Source organism: Pseudophryne corroboree, chromosome 7 (assembly GCF_028390025.1).
Source record: "Pseudophryne corroboree isolate aPseCor3 chromosome 7, aPseCor3.hap2, whole genome shotgun sequence".
NCBI lineage: Eukaryota > Metazoa > Chordata > Amphibia > Anura > Myobatrachidae > Pseudophryne > Pseudophryne corroboree.
In genome coordinates, this window is record NC_086450.1 from 129,330,222 (window position 1) to 129,353,003 (window position 22,782).

The following is a 22,782-nucleotide window of genomic DNA, read 5'->3' on the forward strand; positions in this document are numbered from 1 at the left end:
CATGCCTTCTACACAATGGGGGTAATTCCAAGTTGATCGCAGCAGGAATTTTTTTAGCAGTTGGGCAAAACTGCAATTTAGATTGCAGATTGAACTCACCCCACCCAAATCTAATAGGCCCTACACACTGGCCGATTTTTTTGAAAGATATGAACGATCTCGTTCATAAATGAACGAGAACTCGTTCATATTTTTCAGTGTGGAGGCTCCAGCGATGAACGATGCGCGGCCCCGCGCTCGTTCATCGCTGGTCCCCCGTCGGCTGTGCATGCAGGCCAATATGGACGATCTCGTCCATATTTGCCTGCACTTCAATGGAGCCGCGTGACGGGGGGAGTGAAGAAACTTCACTCCCCCCGTCACTGCCCCCCCGCCGCCGGGTCGCCCGTCGGCCGTATCCGCCGTCGGGCAGCTTGGCGGCGGATCGGCTAGTGTGTAGTGCCCATTACTCTCTCTGCACATGTTATATCTGCCTCCCCTGCAGTGCACATGGTTTTGCCCAACTGCTAAAAAATTTCCTGCTGCGATGAACTTGGAATTACCCCCAATGTATTTCAAATGTTCAGTGGTTTAAACAAATATTTCAACAGTTACAGCTTGACAAAGTTGATATATAACATTGGTGGGTAAAAGGTCAACTGACAAACTGCTCAGTTGCAGCATGAAACTACAAATAAGCCGCTTAAGAAGTAAAATTCACCTTTTTTAAATTACAGTTGTACATTCTTGATTACTGTTTAAGAAGTCATTTGAAAATAGAATAGGTATTACTGTGGCTGAAATAGATACTACATGAGTTGCTTCTGCTTACCAGCGTAGCTTACAAGCTTGTACATTTACAGCTCTATTCCGAATGAAACTGTACAATTTGCACATTGTACAACTGGACAGAAACATTTACAAATATCTTCTTGAACAATGCAGATGTTACAATTAAAGGAGCTTAGTTATAACCTTTGTTCAACTTTCATTTATTGACATGTGCATGCTGTCCTTTATATCTTTCTAAACACTTTATCACTTTGTGTACTTTTTACACTTTTGTCACTTTATCAGCTTTATCTTTTTGGTGCTTCTAGTTGTGCTTTTATTTGTATGTATATAATTATATGGTTTATTTTTGTGGCCTTTGAATATGATGCAGTTTTACTTAGTTCTCTACATTAGATGCATTGGTATTCAGAGAGCAGCTGTATGTTGTAACCCAAGGCAACAAACACATTCTGTTTCCCAGTAATGTTCAGCCTGATGATATTAAAACTAGAGATGAGCGGGTTCGGTTTCTCTGAAACCGAACCCGCACGAACTTCATGTTTTTTTCACGGGTCCGAGCAGACTCGGATCCTCCCGCCTTGCTCGGTTAACCCGAGCGCGCCCGAACGTCATCATGACGCTGTCGGATTCTCGCGAGACTCGGATTCTATATAAGGAGCCGCGCGTCGCCGCCATTTTCACACGTGCATTGAGATTGATAGGGAGAGGACGTGGCTGGCGTCCTCTCCATTAGAAATTAGATTAGAAGAGAGAGAGAGATTGTGCAGAGTCAGACAGAGTTTACCACAGTGACCAGTGCAGTTGTTGTTAGTTAACTTTTATTTATTTTAATATAATATATCCGTTCTCTGCTATATCCGTTCTCTGCCTGAAAAAAAACGATACACAGCAGCAGCCAGTCACACAGTGTGACTCAGTCTGTGTGCACTCAGCTCAGCCCAGTGTGCTGCACATCAATGTATAAAAGGCAAAGCTTATAATAATTGTGGGGGAGACTGGGGAGCACTGCAGGTTGTTATAGCAGGAGCCCCCAGGAGTACATAATATTATATTCATTTAAAATTAAACAGTGCACACTTTTGCTGCAGGAGTGCCACTGCCAGTGTGACTAGTGGTGACCAGTGCCTGACCACCAGTATAGTAGTATATTGTTGTATGTATTGTATACTATCTCTTTATCAACCAGTCTATATTAGCAGCAGACACAGTACAGTGCGGTAGTTCACGGCTGTGGCTACCTCTGTGTCGGCAGTCGGAACTCGGCAGGCAGTCCGTCCATCCATAATTGTATTACAATATATACCACCTAACCGTGGTATTTTTTTTTCTTTCTTTATACCGTCGTCATAGTGTCATACTAGTTGTTACGAGTATACTACTATCTCTTTATCAACCAGTGTACAGTGCGGTAGTTCACGGCTGTGGCTACCTCTGTGTCGGCAGTCGGCAGGCAGTCCGTCCATCCATAATTGTATTATTATTATAATATATACCACCTAACCGTGGTTTTTTTTTCATTCTTTATACCGTCATAGTGTCATACTAGTTGTTACGAGTATACTACTATCTCTTTATCAACCAGTGTACAGTGCGGTAGTTCACGGCTGTGGCTACCTCTGTGTCGGCAGTCGGCAGGCAGTCCGTCCATCCATAATTGTATTATTATTATAATATATACCACCTAACCGTGGTTTTTTTTTCATTCTTTATACCGTCGTCATAGTGTCATACTAGTTGTTACGAGTATACTACTATCTCTTTATCAACCAGTGTACAGTGCGGTAGTTCACGGCTGTGGCTACCTCTGTGTCGGCAGTCGGCAGGCAGTCCGTCCATCCATAATTGTATTATTATTATAATATATACCACCTAACCGTGGTTTTTTTTTCATTCTTTATACCGTCGTCATAGTGTCATACTAGTTGTTACGAGTATACTACTATCTCTTTATCAACCAGTGTACAGTGCGGTAGTTCACGGCTGTGGCTACCTCTGTGTCGGCAGTCGGCAGGCAGTCCGTCCATCCATAATTGTATTATTATTATAATATATACCACCTAACTGTGGTATTTTTTTTTCTTTCTTTATACCGTCGTCATAGTGTCATACTAGTTGTTACGAGTATACTACTATCTCTTTATCAACCAGTGTACAGTGCGGTAGTTCACGGCTGTGGCTACCTCTGTGTCGGCAGTCGGCAGGCAGTCCGTCCATCCATAATTGTATTATTATTATAATATATACCACCTAACCGTGGTTTTTTTTTCATTCTTTATACCGTCATAGTGTCATACTAGTTGTTACGAGTATACTACTATCTCTTTATCAACCAGTGTACAGTGCGGTAGTTCACGGCTGTGGCTACCTCTGTGTCGGCAGTCGGCAGGCAGTCCGTCCATCCATAATTGTATTATTATTATAATATATACCACCTAACCGTGGTTTTTTTTTCATTCTTTATACCGTCGTCATAGTGTCATACTAGTTGTTACGAGTATACTACTATCTCTTTATCAACCAGTGTACAGTGCGGTAGTTCACGGCTGTGGCTACCTCTGTGTCGGCAGTCGGCAGGCAGTCCGTCCATCCATAATTGTATTATTATTATAATATATACCACCTAACCGTGGTTTTTTTTTCATTCTTTATACCGTCGTCATAGTGTCATACTAGTTGTTACGAGTATACTACTATCTCTTTATCAACCAGTGTACAGTGCGGTAGTTCACGGCTGTGGCTACCTCTGTGTCGGCAGTCGGCAGGCAGTCCGTCCATCCATAATTGTATTATTATTATAATATATACCACCTAACTGTGGTATTTTTTTTTCTTTCTTTATACCGTCGTCATAGTGTCATACTAGTTGTTACGAGTATACTACTATCTCTTTATCAACCAGTGTACAGTGCGGTAGTTCACGGCTGTGGCTACCTCTGTGTCGGCAGTCGGCAGGCAGTCCGTCCATCCATAATTGTATTATTATTATAATATATACCACCTAACCGTGGTTTTTTTTTCATTCTTTATACCGTCGTCATAGTGTCATACTAGTTGTTACGAGTATACTACTATCTCTTTATCAACCAGTGTACAGTGCGGTAGTTCACGGCTGTGGCTACCTCTGTGTCGGCAGTCGGCAGGCAGTCCGTCCATCCATAATTGTATTATTATTATAATATATACCACCTAACCGTGGTTTTTTTTTCATTCTTTATACCGTCGTCATAGTGTCATACTAGTTGTTACGAGTATACTACTATCTCTTTATCAACCAGTGTACAGTGCGGTAGTTCACGGCTGTGGCTACCTCTGTGTCGGCAGTCGGCAGGCAGTCCGTCCATCCATAATTGTATTATTATTATAATATATACCACCTAACCGTGGTTTTTTTTTCATTCTTTATACCGTCGTCATAGTGTCATACTAGTTGTTACGAGTATACTACTATCTCTTTATCAACCAGTGTACAGTGCGGTAGTTCACGGCTGTGGCTACCTCTGTGTCGGCAGTCGGCAGGCAGTCCGTCCATCCATAATTGTATTATTATTATAATATATACCACCTAACCGTGGTTTTTTTTTCATTCTTTATACCGTCGTCATAGTGTCATACTAGTTGTTACGAGTATACTACTATCTCTTTATCAACCAGTGTACAGTGCGGTAGTTCACGGCTGTGGCTACCTCTGTGTCGGCAGTCGGCAGGCAGTCCGTCCATCCATAATTGTATTATTATTATAATATATACCACCTAACCGTGGTTTTTTTTTCATTCTTTATACCGTCGTCATAGTGTCATACTAGTTGTTACGAGTATACTACTATCTCTTTATCAACCAGTGTACAGTGCGGTAGTTCACGGCTGTGGCTACCTCTGTGTCGGCAGTCGGCAGGCAGTCCGTCCATCCATAATTGTATTATTATTATAATATATACCACCTAACCGTGGTTTTTTTTTCATTCTTTATACCGTCGTCATAGTGTCATACTAGTTGTTACGAGTATACTACTATCTCTTTATCAACCAGTGTACAGTGCGGTAGTTCACGGCTGTGGCTACCTCTGTGTCGGCAGTCGGCAGGCAGTCCGTCCATCCATAATTGTATTATTATTATAATATATACCACCTAACCGTGGTTTTTTTTTCATTCTTTATACCGTCGTCATAGTGTCATACTAGTTGTTACGAGTATACTACTATCTCTTTATCAACCAGTGTACAGTGCGGTAGTTCACGGCTGTGGCTACCTCTGTGTCGGCAGTCGGCAGGCAGTCCGTCCATCCATAATTGTATTATTATTATAATATATACCACCTAACCGTGGTATTTTTTTTTCTTTCTTTATACCGTCGTCATAGTGTCATACTAGTTGTTACGAGTATACTACTATCTCTTTATCAACCAGTGTACAGTGCGGTAGTTCACGGCTGTGGCTACCTCTGTGTCGGCAGTCGGCAGGCAGTCCGTCCATCCATAATTGTATTATTATTATAATATATACCACCTAACCGTGGTTTTTTTATACCACCTAACCGTGGCAGTCCGTCCATAATTGTATACTAGTATCCAATCCATCCATCTCCATTGTTTACCTGAGGTGCCTTTTAGTTCTGCCTATAAAATATGGAGAACAAAAAAGTTGAGGTTCCAAAATTAGGGAAAGATCAAGATCCACTTCCACCTCGTGCTGAAGCTGCTGCCACTAGTCATGGCCGAGACGATGAAATGCCAGCAACGTCGTCTGCCAAGGCCGATGCCCAATGTCATAGTACAGAGCATGTCAAATCCAAAACACCAAATATCAGAAAAAAAAGGACTCCAAAACCTAAACTAAAATTGTCGGAGGAGAAGCGTAAACTTGCCAATATGCCATTTACCACACGGAGTGGCAAGGAACGGCTGAGGCCCTGGCCTATGTTCATGGCTAGTGGTTCAGCTTCACATGAGGATGGAAGCACTCAGCCTCTCGCTAGAAAAATGAAACGACTCAAGCTGGCAAAAGCACAGCAAAGAACTGTGCGTTCTTCGAAATCCCAAATCCACAAGGAGAGTCCAATTGTGTCGGTTGCGATGCCTGACCTTCCCAACACTGGATGTGAAGAGCATGCGCCTTCCACCATTTGCACGCCCCCTGCAAGTGCTGGAAGGAGCACCCGCAGTCCAGTTCCTGATAGTGAGATTGAAGATGTCAGTGTTGAAGTCCACCAGGATGAGGAGGATATGGGTGTTGCTGGCGCTGGGGAGGAAATTGACAAGGAGGATTCTGATGGTGAGGTGGTTTGTTTAAGTCAGGCACCCGGGGAGACACCTGTTGTCCGTGGGACGAATATGGCCGTTGACATGCCAGGAGAAAATACCAAAAAAATCAGCTCTTCGGTGTGGAGGTATTTCACCAGAAATGCGGACAACAGGTGTCAAGCCGTGTGTTCCCTTTGTCAAGCTGTAATAAGTAGGGGTAAGGACGTTAACCACCTCGGAACATCCTCCCTTATACGTCACCTGCAGCGCATTCATAATAAGTCAGTGACAAGTTCAAAAACTTTGGGTGACAGCGGAAGCACTCCACTGACCAGTAAATCCCTTCCTCTTGTAACCAAGCTCACGCAAACCACCCCACCAACTCCCTCAGTGTCAATTTCCTCCTTCCCCAGGAATGCCAATAGTCCTGCAGGCCATGTCACTGGCAATTCTGACGATTCCTCTCCTGCCTGGGATTCCTCCGATGCATCCTTGCGTGTAACGCCTACTGCTGCTGGCGCTGCTGTTGTTGCTGCTGGGAGTCGATGGTCATCCCAGAGAGGAAGTCGTAAGACCACTTTTACTACTTCCACCAAGCAATTGACTGTCCAACAGTCATTTGCGAGGAAGATTAAATATCACAGCAGTCATCCTACTGCAAAGCGGATAACTGAGGCCTTGACATCCTGGGTGGTGAGAAACGTGGTTCCGGTATCCATCATTACTGCAGAGCCAACTAAAGACTTGTTGGAGGTACTGTGTCCCCGGTACCAAATACCATCTAGGTTCCATTTCTCTAGGGTTGCGATACCGAAAATGTACACAGACCTCAGAAAAAGAGTCACCAGTGTCCTAAAAAATGCAGCTGTACCCAATGTCCACTTAACCACGGACATGTGGACAAGTGGAGCAGGGCAGGGTCAGGACTATATGACTGTGACAGCCCACTGGGTAGATGTATGGACTCCCGCCGCAAGAACAGCAGCGGCGGCACCAGTAGCAGCATCTCGCAAACGCCAACTCGTTCCTAGGCAGGCTACGCTTTGTATCACCGGTTTCCAGAATACGCACACAGCTGAAAACCTCTTACGGCAACTGAGGAAGATCATCGCGGAATGGCTTACCCCAATTGGACTCTCCTGTGGATTTGTGGCATCGGACAACGCCAGCAATATTGTGCGTGCATTACATCTGGGCAAATTCCAGCACGTCCCATGTTTTGCACATACCTTGAATTTGGTGGTGCAGAATTTTTTAAAAAACGACAGGGGCGTGCAAGAGATGCTGTCGGTGGCCAGAAAAATTGCGGGACACTTTCGGCGTACAGGCAGCACGTACAGAAGACTGGAGCACCACCAAAAACGCCTGAACCTGCCCTGCCATCATCTGAAGCAGGAGGTGGTAACGAGGTGGAATTCAACCCTCTATATGCTTCAGAGGTTGGAGGAGCAGCAAAAGGCCATTCAAGCCTATACAACTGACCACGATATAGGAGGTGGAATGCACCTGTCTCAAGCGCAGTGGAGAATGATTTCAACGTTGTGCAAGGTTCTGCAACCTTTTGAACTTGCCACACGTGAAGTCAGTTCAGACACTGCCAGCCTGAGTCAGGTCATTCCCCTCATCAGGCTTTTGCAGAAGAAGCTGGAGACATTGAAGGAGGAGCTAAGACAGAGCGATTCCGCTAGGCATGTGGGACTTGTGGATGGAGCCCTTAATTCGCTTAACAAGGATTCACGGGTGGTCAATCTGTTGAAATCAGAGCACTACATTTTGGCCACCGTGCTCGATCCTAGATTTAAAACCTACCTTGGATCTCTCTTTCCGGCGCACACAAGTCTGCTGGGTTTCAAAGACCTGCTGGTGAGAAAATTGTCAAGTCAAGCGGAACGCGACCTGTCAACATCTCCTCCTTCACATTCTCCCGCAACTGGGGCTGCGAGGAAAAGGCTCAGAATTCCGAGCCCACCCGCTGGCGGTGATGCAGGGCAGTCTGGAGCGACTGCTGATGCTGACATCTGGTCCGGACTGAAGGACCTGACAACCATTACGGACATGTCGTCTACTGTCACTGCATATGATTCTATCACCATTGATAGAATGGTGGAGGATTATATGAGTGACCGCATCCAAGTAGGCACGTCACACAGTCCGTACTTATACTGGCAGGAAAAAGAGGCAATTTGGAGGCCCTTGCACAAACTGGCTTTATTCTACCTAAGTTGCCCTCCCACAAGTGTGTACTCCGAAAGAGTGTTTAGTGCCGCCGCTCACCTTGTCAGCAATCGGCGTACGAGGTTACATCCAGAAAATGTGGAGAAGATGATGTTCATTAAAATGAATTATAATCAATTCCTCCGCGGAGACATTGACCAGCAGCAATTGCCTCCACAAAGTACACAGGGAGCTGACATGGTGGATTCCAGTGGGGACGAATTGATAATCTGTGAGGAGGGGGATGTACACGGTGATATATCGGAGGATGATGATGAGGTGGACATCTTGCCTCTGTAGAGCCAGTTTGTGCAAGGAGAGATTAATTGCTTCTTTTTTGGTGGGGGTCCAAACCAACCCGTCATTTCAGTCACAGTCGTGTGGCAGACCCTGTCACTGAAATGATGGGTTGGTTAAAGTGTGCATGTCCTGTTTTGTTTATACAACATAAGGGTGGGTGGGAAGGGCCCAAGGACAATTCCATCTTGCACCTCTTTTTTCTTTTATTTTTCTTTGCGTCATGTGCTGTTTGGGGAGGGTTTTTTGGAAGGGACATCCTGCGTGACACTGCAGTGCCACTCCTAGATGGGCCCGGTGTTTGTGTCGGCCACTAGGGTCGCTTATCTTTCTCACACAGCTACCTCATTGCGCCTCTTTTTTTCTTTGCGTCATGTGCTGTTTGGGGAGGGTTTTTTGGAAGGGACATCCTGCGTGACACTGCAGTGCCACTCCTAGATGGGCCCGGTGTTTGTGTCGGCCACTAGGGTCGCTTATCTTTCTCACACAGTCAGCTACCTCATTGCGCCTCTTTTTTTCTTTGCGTCATGTGCTGTTTGGGGAGGGTTTTTTGGAAGGGACATCCTGCGTGACACTGCAGTGCCACTCCTAGATGGGCCCGGTGTTTGTGTCGGCCACTAGGGTCGCTAATCTTACTCACACAGCTACCTCATTGCGCCTCTTTTTTTCTTTGCGTCATGTGCTGTTTGGGGAGGGTTTTTTGGAAGGGACATCCTGCGTGACACTGCAGTGCCACTCCTAGATGGGCCCGGTGTTTGTGTCGGCCACTAGGGTCGCTTATCTTTCTCACACAGTCAGCTACCTCATTGCGCCTCTTTTTTTCTTTGCGTCATGTGCTGTTTGGGGAGGGTTTTTTGGAAGGGACATCCTGCGTGACACTGCAGTGCCACTCCTAGATGGGCCCGGTGTTTGTGTCGGCCACTAGGGTCGCTTATCTTTCTCACACAGTCAGCTACCTCATTGCGCCTCTTTTTTTCTTTGCGTCATGTGCTGTTTGGGGAGGGTTTTTTGGAAGGGACATCCTGCGTGACACTGCAGTGCCACTCCTAGATGGGCCCGGTGTTTGTGTCGGCCACTAGGGTCGCTAATCTTACTCACACAGCTACCTCATTGCGCCTCTTTTTTTCTTTGCGTCATGTGCTGTTTGGGGAGGGTTTTTTGGAAGGGACATCCTGCGTGACACTGCAGTGCCACTCCTAGATGGGCCCGGTGTTTGTGTCGGCCACTAGGGTCGCTTATCTTACTCACACAGCGACCTCGGTGCAAATTTTAGGACTAAAAATAATATTGTGAGGTGTGATGTGTTCAGAATAGGCTGAAAATGAGTGTAAATTATGTTTTTTGAGGTTAATAATACTTTGGGATCAAAATTACCCCCAAATTCTATGATTTAAGCTGTTTTTTAGGGTTTTTTGAAAAAAACACCCGAATCCAAAACACACCCGAATCCGACAAAAAAAATTCGGTGAGGTTTTGCCAAAACGCGGTCGAACCCAAAACACGGCCGCGGAACCGAACCCAAAACCAAAACACAAAACCCGAAAAATTTCCGGCGCTCATCTCTAATTAAAACATGGCAAAAAATGCATTTATTAAAACATTTTTTTTAAGTATTAACCCTTTTTAAGGGGTTTATTTTCTATTTACTAAGCCTTGGAGAGAGATAAAGTGGACGATAAGAGATAAGGGGGATATGTACTAAGCAGTGATAAAAGTGGAGAAGTGTGACAGTGGAGAATTTGCCCATGGCAATCAATCAGCTGCTCTGTATACTTTTACAGTATGCAAATTATAAATGTTACGTCAATGCTGATTGGTTGCCATAGGCAATTTCTCCACTGGTTCACTTCTCCACTTTTATTATTGCTTAGTACATCCTGTCATTTTTAAATTACAGCCTTCAACATGACATTTAGGAGCTGATTGGCTGGTACTTTATCCCTGTACACTTTATCTCTCTCCAATGCTTAGTTAATAGACCCCTAAGGCTTCCATCTTAATTGTTATACCCCATAATATTTTTTTTTTTTTAAAAAGGTCATATTATTTAATATTTTGTAATAAAAAAAATCCAGGTGTGGAGAAAGTCCATAATTATATGTTGGTAACACTCATCTTCAGAGCTGACCCTGGGCAATATAAGCAAATGGCTTGGGGCATCATGGCAGACAGGACATCTAAATTCTAAATAGCATTTTCCGGCTGTAGCTTTAAAGTTTTCATTTTTGAGCAGTGTGCATGATGTCACCAGTACCACTGAGAAAGGCAGGCCGGAGAGGTCGCGGCGGGCAGCCAAAACACACTATTTTACCAATGTTAAGGAGCTGAGGTTGGAGACACAAAAGGGAGTATGAGGCTATATGAGATGGGTAGCACAACACAATGAGGGAAGGAGAGCATAGCAACACAAGGCTACGCACCTTCCCAGAGGGCATGCCACTTTTCATGTGTGCAAAAACTCCCACATATGGGGGGGGGGGGGGAGAGGTTTACACCAAATTGGGCAGGCCTGTCTCTCTTTATTTTAATACTGTCACATAGACCCCCATTGAGTATAGAGGTGGAGTCACCTTTTTTATAAGTGGTGAGCAGAAGCACCTAAGTATGCCATACTATCATTGAAGCTCAATGAATGGCCAGGGTTATTGCAGCCCAATCCTTCTCATTTTGGGAGACACATTGCACCATGTGGTAAAGGAAAGTGTTTGTAGGCATACATACAACCCTGAGCCACACATTTATAAAGAAAGCAATTAGAAGTTATTTTCTTTCTAGTATTTGTTCTGTAAATGGTTAGTTGATGCTATTTATTAAAAAATATTTATATAGAGCACACATATAACGCGGAGCTTATCAGCAAATACTTCGTTATTCACATCAATCACTGACCTAATGAGGCTTACAATCAATAGTCCCTACTACACACGCACACAGGCATACATATATACTAGGATTATTATTTATTGTCACAAGCCAGTTAACCTACCAGCATGTTTTTGCAGTGTGAGAGGAAACCCACACAAAACACAGCAAGAAGATACAAACGCCACACATTAGGACCCTGGTTAAAATCTAACCCATGACACCAGCACACCTAATCATTGCATTACCATGCTGCCTTGTCATTCTGTGATGCTCATTCTCTATCAGAAATACCGTAAACCATAACATCTGATGGAAACAGGGAAAGCACCATTGTTCGGCATTAACTGTTGAACACTGTCAAAATTAAATGCAGATTGCTGAAACTGGACAACTAGACTTATTGCAAGGCAAGGCCGTGAGAGGGAGGGAGGAGAGGGTAGTAATTACCTGGGCCCCTGGCTTGTAGGAGTGGCCCAGCGGGGGGGTCTACTTTCCCCCTCCCCATTACCTGTCAGCACCTGCCTCTCTCCCCAGATGGGTTGCGGTGGGGCCAGGGAGGCTGCTGCTGAGCAGTAGTTACAGCAGTCTACTCTGCTTGTAGGTGGAGGGTGCGATCACACTGATTGTCCTTCCCCTCCTCCCTTGCTGGATTTCCTTCTGGTTGAGGGGGTTCCTGCACACCCCTGTTCAGCTCGCTGCGCTACTTTTTCTATTTCCCCCCCCAAAGGAGGTGTCGCCATGCCTCTCATTATGAGACCACGCCCCCAAAAGTACTCAGGGACGTCCCTGATTGCAGGGATGTAAATTTTTCCAGTTAGCAGGGATTAGCAGCAAGATATAATAGCTACTGTAACCTATTTCATATAATTTCCTATTTTTTTACCTCACATAAGGCAGGATGTACTAAAGGGAAAATGCTGTAAAACCCCCGGCTGCTGGGTTATCGACGCCGAGGGTATGTGGCAATACCCTTTAGAAGCCAATGGGCTTCTAGCCACCACCGCCGCATCCACCACCACGCGCTGCTCACGACAACCTCCCCCCGGGCATACCTCCTTCCTGTAAGCCTCCGTTATGCTGGTGCGGCCCAGAGACTCCCTGCAAACATCACCTCTCGGGTCTGAGAGGTGACGGAGACCCCTGCTGACCCCCGCCAACCCCTGCAGACCTCACTACCAACGTCGCGGGGGGCTTAATATACTGTATTGCGATGTTAATTGCATATGTTAGTACATATGCGATTAGCATCACTGCGTGTGAGTGGCAAGGGGCAGCAATGTATTTTAATACATCACGCCCATATTATGAGATATCAAACCCGGAAGCATACAGTAGAAACATGGAATTCGACAGCAGATAAGAGACACATTTTCTCATCTACAGTTGCAAGAAAAAGTATTTGAACGCTTTGGAATTTCCTGGATTTGTGCATAAATTGGTCATAAAATGTGTTCTGATCTTCATGTAAGTCACAACAATAGACAAACACAGTCTGCTGAAACTAATACCACACAAACAACTATATGTTCTCATGTAGTTGGGCAATTTTTTTTTTTTCTGGTAACCTCATAAACTTTTTTTTTTTTTTTTAAGATTAGGGGTACTCTTGTATATATCTTATGCTCATCTTCTGTCTGTCTTATGCTTAGCTAAATATACTTATTCTATAAGTCTCTATTACCTCTCTATGAAGGATATTCCACCTACAGTATCCATCACTCTTTTAGTAAAGTGATTGTTTTTTCTCTAAACGTCCTATTAGGCTTAAGGGCCCCATACACTAGACCGATAATGCCCGATTTCAGCCCAATTTGGGCATTCGATATAATATATTGGGTGAAATCGGGCATTTTCGGTGTGCTTTTCCCCCGATCCGATCTGATGCGCGTTCCCGTGAGCATCAGATCGGATCCCCCTAGATTTGACATATCACGAGTGCTGCACTCGTGATATGTCGGATCCCGCAGTAATGGATGGGAAAGTAAAAGATACATCGTATGCAAAAAAAACTGCATACGATATATCTAATACTATCCTACCAATGGAGAGGCTGCCGGGAGGTTGGAGGAAATCTTATACGACATGACGGACTTTCATGTCGTATAAGTGTATGGGGCCCTTTAGACCTAAGCAATAATATTTGTCTGTAGAAGTAATGTGCAGCACTGCAAAGCAAAACATGAATAAATGACATCAATCATATGACTATCATTAAAGCTTTCTACCGGTTTTTAGTTTCAGCCTTCCAGTCCTTATTTCGTATCACCAACAAAATTCTACAAGATCATGAGTGACCGAAATGGCTACAAGCATATTTTTTACAATAGTTTGGGGGTAAGTAAACTGGCGCAAGGGCAGAATTAGGAAATAATTGAAGTGAAAGGAGAACGAAACAGAGAGAAGGAAGAGAGGAGAGAACCAAAGGGAAAGAGGAGAAAGCAGCAAAATGAGAGAGAACAGGAGTCAGAGAGAACAGATAATGGTGTGAATGGAGACAGAACCAAAGTGGGGATGAATCATGGAGAGGAGGATGGGAAGCGAAATGTACCAACTGAGTTAGTGAGAGAGCATCGACTCAACAACACCCCCCCCCCCACACTTTACTTCACAGGAACGTTTACCGTGTGGCTCAAATTGCATGCGCAGACTTACAACATCAGCCAACTGCATGTGGCATGGACGCTGGGTCCACCTATGAGGCAGGCTCTTAGTTACAGCAAATCAGGAAGTTACCATGGTTCTTCTAATCGTGGTTGTTCACCATTACTGTGATTTACAGTACTGATACCCGATTGTTGAGGTTTCTTTCATCGTTTATAACTTTTCATTCACTTTATAGGTTCATATAACGTCAGGGGAATTTGAAGTGACCAGCATATCTAAAATAACTGAAAGACATTTGTAAGTAATACTCTGTGTACCTTAGTTTCTTTAATCCTGCATTAACCTTTTTTCTTGTTTGATGGTAAATGCACGTTACACATTTGTCCCTTGGATTTACCAGGAAAACTTTTTTTAATTTACCAAGAAAAGTTATAGAGATTATTTTATTTTAAAACAGTAAAACAAATGTTTTTTTTTTTTTTTTAAAATATACAAAACTGAGTAAAGAAAATTATATACTTTTCATGATTATTACTCTATGGGCCTAATTCAGACCTGATCGTAGATGTGTTAAATTTAGCACACCTACGATCAGTCACACTGACATGCGGGGGGACTCCCAGCACAGGGCTAGTCTGCCCCGCATGTCAGGCCCTGCCCCGTCGCACAAGTACAAATGCATTGCATGGCGGGGATGCTTTTGTACTGGAAGAGTAGCTCCCAGCCAGCGCAGGTCCTGCGCGCTGGCAGGGAGCTACCCGTCGTGGTGAGGGTAGCAGCGGCTGCGTGTGACATCACGCAGCTGCCACGGCCCGCCCCCGCACGGTCCGGGCACACCTGCGCTGCCTGGACCGCGTCCCTAAAACGGCGGACAAATGCCGCTGGCCCGCCCCCTCCCGCCCAGCGAACGCCTCTGCCTGTCAATCAGCTGAGATGGCCGTCGACTGTCTGGCATGCGCCGGCGTACTGCGGTGCCGGCGCATGTGCAGTTCAGACCTGATCGGCTGCTGTGCGAAAACACACAGCACTGATCAGGTCTGAATTAGGCACTTTATTCCTTCAAATACATTAGTTATCTCTTAAAATATACCTAGAATTATATCCTGTGGCATGTAACATGTACTTTGCAAAGAAGTTATTGTACAAATGCGCTGCCTATTATGTGAATGCAGCCCACTAATAAACAAGGAACCTTCACACAGAATTCCAAGAATAAACCACAAAGAAAAACAAATGTTAAAAGTAGGCGCAAACACTAAAAATGAGTCCTTACATAAGTATCCTTATGAACGGACAGGAGTAAGATCTTGGATTGGTGTATACTTCGTGTTCTTGGATCCCTTGTCCACACAGCCTCAATAATATGAAGTACTTCTTTTTCTCAATAAAGAAGAAGAGGTCATAGTGCAGATCACTTTTCACAGGGATAACATATTTATTTTACACAGAACACTTACAAAAATCATAAAACAACAAGCATATAACCACTGCTAGTGGGAAGAACTGATGTGGAGTATTTTCTAGTTACCCTCCCAAGATGGCACAAGGGAAAGCACCGGAGGTTCCGGACACCACAGCGGTACCAGGGAAGTCGAAGTACCAGGATCAGTCCACCTTCGGTCCAGAGATCAGCTAGCACCACCTGCTGGGAAAGTGACCAGGGCGTTTCCCTGCCGCTGTCAGCTGACATCTTGGGAGGGTAACTAGAAGATACCCATATCAGTTCTTCCCACTAGCAGTGGTTATATGCTTGTTGTTTTATGATTTTTGTAAGTGTTCTGTGTAAAATAAATATGTTATCCCTGTGAAAAGTGATCTGCACTATGACCTCTTCTTCTTTATTGAGAAAAAGAAGTACTTCATATTATTGAGGCTGTGTGGACAAGGGATCCAAGAACACGAAGTATACACCAATCCAAGATCTTACTCCTGTCCGTTCATAAGGATACTTATGTAAGGACTCATTTTTAGTGTTTGCGCCTACTTTTAACATTTGTTTTTCTATGTAACATGTACTGTATAAGGATACCAAATATATGCATTCTTTTAAAGGAGTGGGGGACATAACAAAGAGAGTAGGTACATTACAAATTATTTGTTTGTTTATTCTTGTAATTCAAAAGCAAGCTGTTACATAGGCTTTAAAGTCATTGAAGTTCACTTCAAAGCTTATTTTAGAGCCTGGTAACACCTGCTCTACCACTGAGAATGCTGACTGCCATCAAGGGTGAAGAACCAACAGATCTCTGCCATCGACTGTAAAGCCATCGACCATCGGTTGCAAATTATCCAACCCTCGATGTTTGATGGCTGTTGGGACATTTTATTCTTGAGTATCTCATAAGCCTTTGTTGTCCAGTTAATTAGGCATCTATGATTTTACTAGAGGCGATGGAAGACTTTCAGGAAAATTTTGCAGATTTATATTAAGTACAAAAAAGTAATTGTATTACAGATTTCTAATGCATATCACTCTACAAACTAAGCTAAGTATAAATGATATTAAGAGCAACGAGTATAACCGCAGTGTTTTATTGCCTATATTTTAGATACTATATAAGTAATGAAGGATCACCATCAAAAAGACATCTTTACAAGTAAGATAAGTCTAAATTACATAATTGGTTTTGTGCTTAATAAATATAATAGCGTAAGTTATGTAAAATATTATCGGCTACAACTATCTACATGTAATCAATCAACCACACTCAGCAAGCACTTAATCTGCCCATTTACTGTCTGGTATTTCAAAAATAATAGGGGCTATTTATGAATCGGTATAGCAGCCCGTGCGCTACAAGTAGTGTGTAGTACATAGATTGCACTACAAAAAGTTCTGAGCAACTCATTAAAATGATTGGGAAGCAGTAGACTGCACATATTTAAGATATTTTTGTTTTTTATGGGGTGCAAAAATCTGTGTGTGACCAGTGCCAGTTGGCGCCCTGTACTTGGCTTGCAGTTGCAGGATGCCTAGAACAGGACATGCTTAAGATGTATCCATTGCTACTCTTCCAGTATGTGTATGTGCCAAGGGCGGAGGATGGCGGGGGTGGCCCATGGTGCATACGCACCCTGCTACAGTTCTGAAAGTTGTACATAAATGATAAATAATTGGTCTTAAGCAGAGGGTTTTTTTTAAAAGCAAGATGACTGTAATTGCTCCTGCACTGCATATAGTGAAAAAGTTAGATATTTACCAATATGGTGAATTGTATAGAAGTCTGCGGCTGGACCTCCCCTATCCATACACTTGGTTTCATAGTTATCATCATCCTCATTATCATCATCAGTGCGCACTTGCACCAGCCCTTATCCTGGTGCTAAAGATTTGTCAGAGAACTAGTGCAATTCCACATACCCACAGTTCTGCATAATCCACAACCCATTGTCATGTCCTATCTGAAACTTGGCTACATTTGAATGCCCAATTACCAACCAGTTGCGTCCCTTCAGTCACAAGTGCAAATGCCATTGAGTTGCGTTCATATCTGAATAACCCATGCTCGCATGTGCTGGATTCTGGAGCAATATGCAGTGCAAAAACACGAGATGTCTGCAAAACTGACTTGAACTCTGCATCAGCCCGAACGTGCATAAACGCTCTGTTTAGGGGCAGCAGCCCTGCGTTCTGTATGTTCTAGTCCAGGGGTTCTCAAACTCGGTCCTCAGGAATCCAGTCAGTTCATGTTTTCCAGGTACTGGGTTCATCCCCCATGATTAGGTTTTATTTGAAACGACTGCAAGCACCAAACCTGAAAATTTCATTTCCTCGCAATTTTAGTGTGCAGAACACAAATACTGCTTCTGAGAGCTTAAATGACAGTTAATATTGAATCCTTTAGGCAACGCTTGCTTAAAGAATAATTTGATGCATAGTTGCCAACTTTATGGCTGTCCCCTAAGGAAGGGGGTAGCCAGGTTGGCACAGCAGTGGGCAATGCGGAGGCTTGGCATAATGGGTGGGGAGGGGGCCGATGCAGTGCAAGAGACTGTGGGTGGGGGTTGGCTGTGCATTTGCATCATCGTAGCCATGCCCCCAGCTGTGTAATGCAAAGATTGTAATGCAGTAGCATTGTACAGTGTGGGGGAAGGGGCGTGGCTATGATGACGCGATTATGGTCGTATTGCATCATTGGCCACCCAGTCCAGCTTTGGCGGTCTTAGTCTTGTTGGAATATGTGTGTACAGGTGGCGGTGGAATGTCAGAGTGTATGTACACACCAGCGGATGCTCTTGGACAACAAATAGCCCAGTACTTGTGGTGTGGCTTATTTAGTAGCAATGTGATGGTATAGCTGTACTCACAGTTATACGCACTCAGACTGGTCACGGAGCAGAGTGGGGCATACAGCTCACCAGCTGGTGACTGTATGCAGGTAGTAGCTAGTGGTGCATGCGGAACCAGGCTCTCTGGCGGTTTGAAATCGCAGCAATATCACAGGTGTCACAGAGCTAACTGGAAGACATCTGTTTCCCACTGTGGTGTTCTAACACAGTGACAAGATGGCGTCACTCATGTGCAGAATTACAGATGGTGGCCATCTTGGTAAAGGTTTAAAGCTTTCATTGAGGAACTAATTTAGAGAATGCGCAGTAGCGTTCTCCATCTTCAACAATTTTGAACACACATTAGGGTTGTCGAATGTTTGCAGCCCCTCCTCCATAATATCTCCAGTAATACTAATATTAAGTTTAAAAACTGCAACTAAACTTCTGAATGTTTATTTATTTATTACCAGTTATTTATATAGCGCACACATATTCCGCAGTGCTTTACAGAGAATATTTGGCCATTCACATCAGTCCCTGTATCAGTAGAGCTTACAATCTATGGGGCAGATTTATTAAGCTCGGTGAAGTGTTAAAGTGGAAGGTGATAAAGGACCAGCCAGTCAGCTCCTGTCATTTTTCAAACCCAGCCTGTAACACGGCAGTTAGGATCTGATTGGCTGGTACTCAGTGGTCGAAGTGGAAATTTTGAAGTGGGGGTATGCAAAAGTCAAGGGCGCGCTCCAGAAAAGGGGCGTGGTCAACCAAAAGGGGGCGTGCCCAGTGTAGTAGAACCCCTTATACTATCTAGTACTGGTGCCCCTTTCACCTTATAACACATGGCACGAGCTGAAATTCACATTATAGCACACAGTACCAGATGAAATTCACATTACAGCACACTGAATGAGCCGAAATTCACATTATAGCACACTGAATGAGCCGAAATTCACATTGTAGCACACTGAATGAGCCAAAACTCACATTGTAGCACACTGAATGAGCCGAAATTCACATTGTAGCACAATGAAGGAACCGAAATTCACATTGTAGCACACTGAATGAGCCGAAACTCACATTGTAGCACACTGAATGAGCCGAAATTCACATTGTAGCACTCTGAATGAGCCAAAATTCACATTATAGCACACTGAATGAGCTGAAATTGTGACAGCAGGGACAGCCAGAGTGACGACAGGGAGAGAGAGTGACGACAGGGAGAAAGAGTGACGACAGGGAGAGAGAGTGAAGACAGGGCGAGAGAGTGACTACGGTGACAGCAGGGAGAGAGAGAGTGACGACAGTGACAACTGGGAGAGAGTGACAATAGGGACAGGGACAATAATGACAGGGAGAGAGGTGACAGCAGGGGAACATTACCTCATTTGCTGCGGGTGAGCGGCTGGTGGTGGTGAGCGGCTGGCGGCGGTGAGCTCTACACGGCCACCGGCCGCCGCGCAGGGACATGGAGCAACATGTGCAGCAGGATGGCCACTTCCCTCGCCTCCTGCTGCACTTTAATTTCCTCATTTCCGCCGTATATTGCCCCACTTCGACCACTGCTGGTACTTTATCACCTTCCACTTTATCACTTCACGAGCTTAATAAATCTGCCCCTGAATTACCTATCACATGTACACGCACACACATTCATGCTAGGGTTAATTTTGTTGGGAGCCAGTTAACCTACCAGTATATTTTTGGATTGTGGAAGGAAACCGTAGTTCCCGGAGGAAATCTACGCAAGTACGGGGAGAATATACAAACTCCACACAGTTAGGGCCATGGTGGGAATCGAACCCATGACCTCAGTGCTGTGAGGCAGTAATGCTAACCATTACACCATCCGTACTGAATGTTACTAATGTTTCAATTATATGCTGTATATCAGGTGGAGAATGAACATAATATGTATTTGTAGATAGTAAACATTAGTTCAGGGGTTCTCAAACTCGGTCCTCAGGACCCCACACAGTGCATGTTTTGCAGGTAACCCAGCAAGTACACAGATGTATTAATTACTCAGACACATTTTAAAAGGTTCACAGGTGGAGCTAATTATTTCACTTGTGATTCTGTGAGGAGACCTGCAAAACATGCACTGTGTGGGGTCCTGAGGACCGAGTTTGAGAACCTGTGCATTAGTTCATTCTTCAAAATGAGTTCGGAAAAGAGTAAATCCTTTGAGTAAATTGTATTTTTTATTGCAAGCTTACAGATTAAACATCTCACTCAACAGGTTGCAGTTTGACTACCCTCATACTCTAAAATGTATTACCTGTGACCTGCGTCCAGAAAGATGTCAGCATTATTCTGCATATTTCAGTAAGAACGCAACGTATTATGCTCTGAACTGCAATGGTAAGTATTAATGTCTCACATGCATTTTTTTCTGCATTACTCTGAATGCTGTAAGGGGCATATTATCTCCAACCACATCATTATATGGTGATACTTATGCCCTAACTCATAGTGCAGTAATGTAAACTATCTAAACCCAGCAAAGCAGCCCTAGTACGGCAAGTAGTGTACAGAGATCTGCACTACAAAATAAGTGTGACCAAATCTAATTCAATTGAGCAATTGTAATAGGGTTCCAGTTTGCCGGAGCTGCGGGATGCCGCCAATCTCAGATGTATTTTTAAAACGGCAATCATTTACAAGGCAAAACTATTCCTTGTAAATAATTGCCGCATTAACTACACCTGACATCGGAATTGCCTACACCCCTTTAAGTGATCAATAAAGTCACTGGTTAATGAAATCTGACCTGTAGATAATAAGACTTTGGTGTCTAAAGCACATGTGTTACAGCTTCCAAAGACAAAGGTTTGTGCGTTGATATTCTCTTTTGTGGCATTGGTGGTGAAGCTACTGAATTGTGTAAAAACATCTATAAAATTGACTTAGATTTCCAAACACTGTGTGCTCTAATAATGTAATTCTGGGTATGTTCACACAAGTTTTTCAGTGGACTGTATTGATTTTTAATAATTTTAACTTAATGTCATAATAATACTCACTTTGTCTATTTCTCAACTGAACAGGACCAGAAATCCCTATATACACCCTTATGAGGTCCAGTGATGATAAAGGTAATTATCTTTCACATCTTCTAGTCCATTTGTACATACCAGGGGCAAACACAGGATTTCTGGAGGGAGGTTTCTAAATTTTTGATTTTAAGTGGATTGTCGTCAGCCCATGAAGGATGCATAATTAGCGTGTGACAAGCTATAGTCTGCCCCAAACTCAGTGTGGTTTATCAAATACAGTATTTCAGACATAAGCATGCCCAATGATCATGGTAAGCCACTTACCAGATTCTCTCTCTGGTGCGAAGACTGAGCACTCAGATCCACAGACACACACACAGACACACACACACACACACACACACAGTGGCGTAACTACTGCCCCCGCAGTCCTCGCGGTGGCTTGGGGGCGAGGGGCTGCGGGGGCGCCACTGACTTTGCACAGATTGACATGCGGACGAGCGTCCGCATGTCAATCTGCGGTCTCCTTCCCTCCGCTGCTGTAAGGAGGGACACGGAGCGCACATCGCGCGCCTCTCCTCTGTCCCTCCCTGGCTCTCCCCCGGCCTGTCTAATAAAGGAAGTGCCGTTCGTGAGCTCTGATTGGCTCACGAACCGGCACTTCCTTTATTAGACCGGCAGGAGAGCCAGGAGGGACACAGGAGAGGCGCGCTATGCGCTCCGTGTCCCTCCAACACAAAGGAGCGGGGGTGGGAGCAGGCACTGTGGGGGAAGATCTGGCACTGGGGGCATATACCTGGCACTGTGGGGGAAGATCTGGCACTGGGGGCATATACCTGGCACTGTGGGGGAAGATCTGGCACTGGGGGCATATACCTGGCACTGTGGGGGAAGATCTGGCACTGGGGGCATATACCTGGCACTGTGGGGGAAGATCTGGCACTGGGGGCATATACCTGGCACTGGGGGCATATACCTGGCACTGTGGGGGAATATTTGGCACTGGGGGGAGCAGGCACTGAGGGGGCATATGTGGCACTGTGGGGGAATATCTGGCACTGGGGGCATATACCTGGCACTGTGGGGGAATATTTGGCACTGGGGGGAGCAGGCACTGAGGGGGCATATGTGGCACTGTGGGGGAATATCTGGCACTGGGGGCATATACCTGGCACTGTGGGGGAATATCTGGCACTGGGGGGAGCAGGCACTGAGGGGGCATATGTGGCACTGTGGGGGAATATTTGGCACTGGGGGGAGCAGGCACTGAGGGGGCATATGTGGCACTGGGGGGGGGGTATATGTGGCACTGGGGGCATGTACCTGGCACTGTGGGGGAATATCTGGCCCTGGGGGCATATACCTGGCACTGTGGGGGAATATCTGGCACTGGGAGCATGGCCCTAGCAACAACCACTACCCCCTAGCAACGAGCATGACACCCAGTGCATGAAACCCCTGGCAACAAGCATGACACCCAGTGCATGAAACCCCTGGCAACGAGCATGACACCCAGTGCATG

The 22,782-nt window shown here is 44.8% G+C and overlaps 1 protein-coding gene across 2 annotated transcripts in view; it reads left to right on the forward strand.

Annotated features, from left to right (window-relative positions):
* Nucleotides 1-22,782, forward strand: part of LOC134944781 (dipeptidyl peptidase 4-like) — a 203,694-nt gene that overhangs the window by 138,004 nt on the left and 42,908 nt on the right. For both annotated transcript variants that reach the window (XM_063933634.1, XM_063933635.1), the window contains 5 exons: nucleotides 13,624-13,722; nucleotides 14,228-14,289; nucleotides 16,542-16,589; nucleotides 20,504-20,625; nucleotides 21,312-21,359. In XM_063933634.1, coding sequence (XP_063789704.1) covers nucleotides 13,624-13,722; nucleotides 14,228-14,289; nucleotides 16,542-16,589; nucleotides 20,504-20,625; nucleotides 21,312-21,359 — 379 coding nt within the window. The remainder of the gene's footprint in view (nucleotides 1-13,623; nucleotides 13,723-14,227; nucleotides 14,290-16,541; nucleotides 16,590-20,503; nucleotides 20,626-21,311; nucleotides 21,360-22,782) is intronic.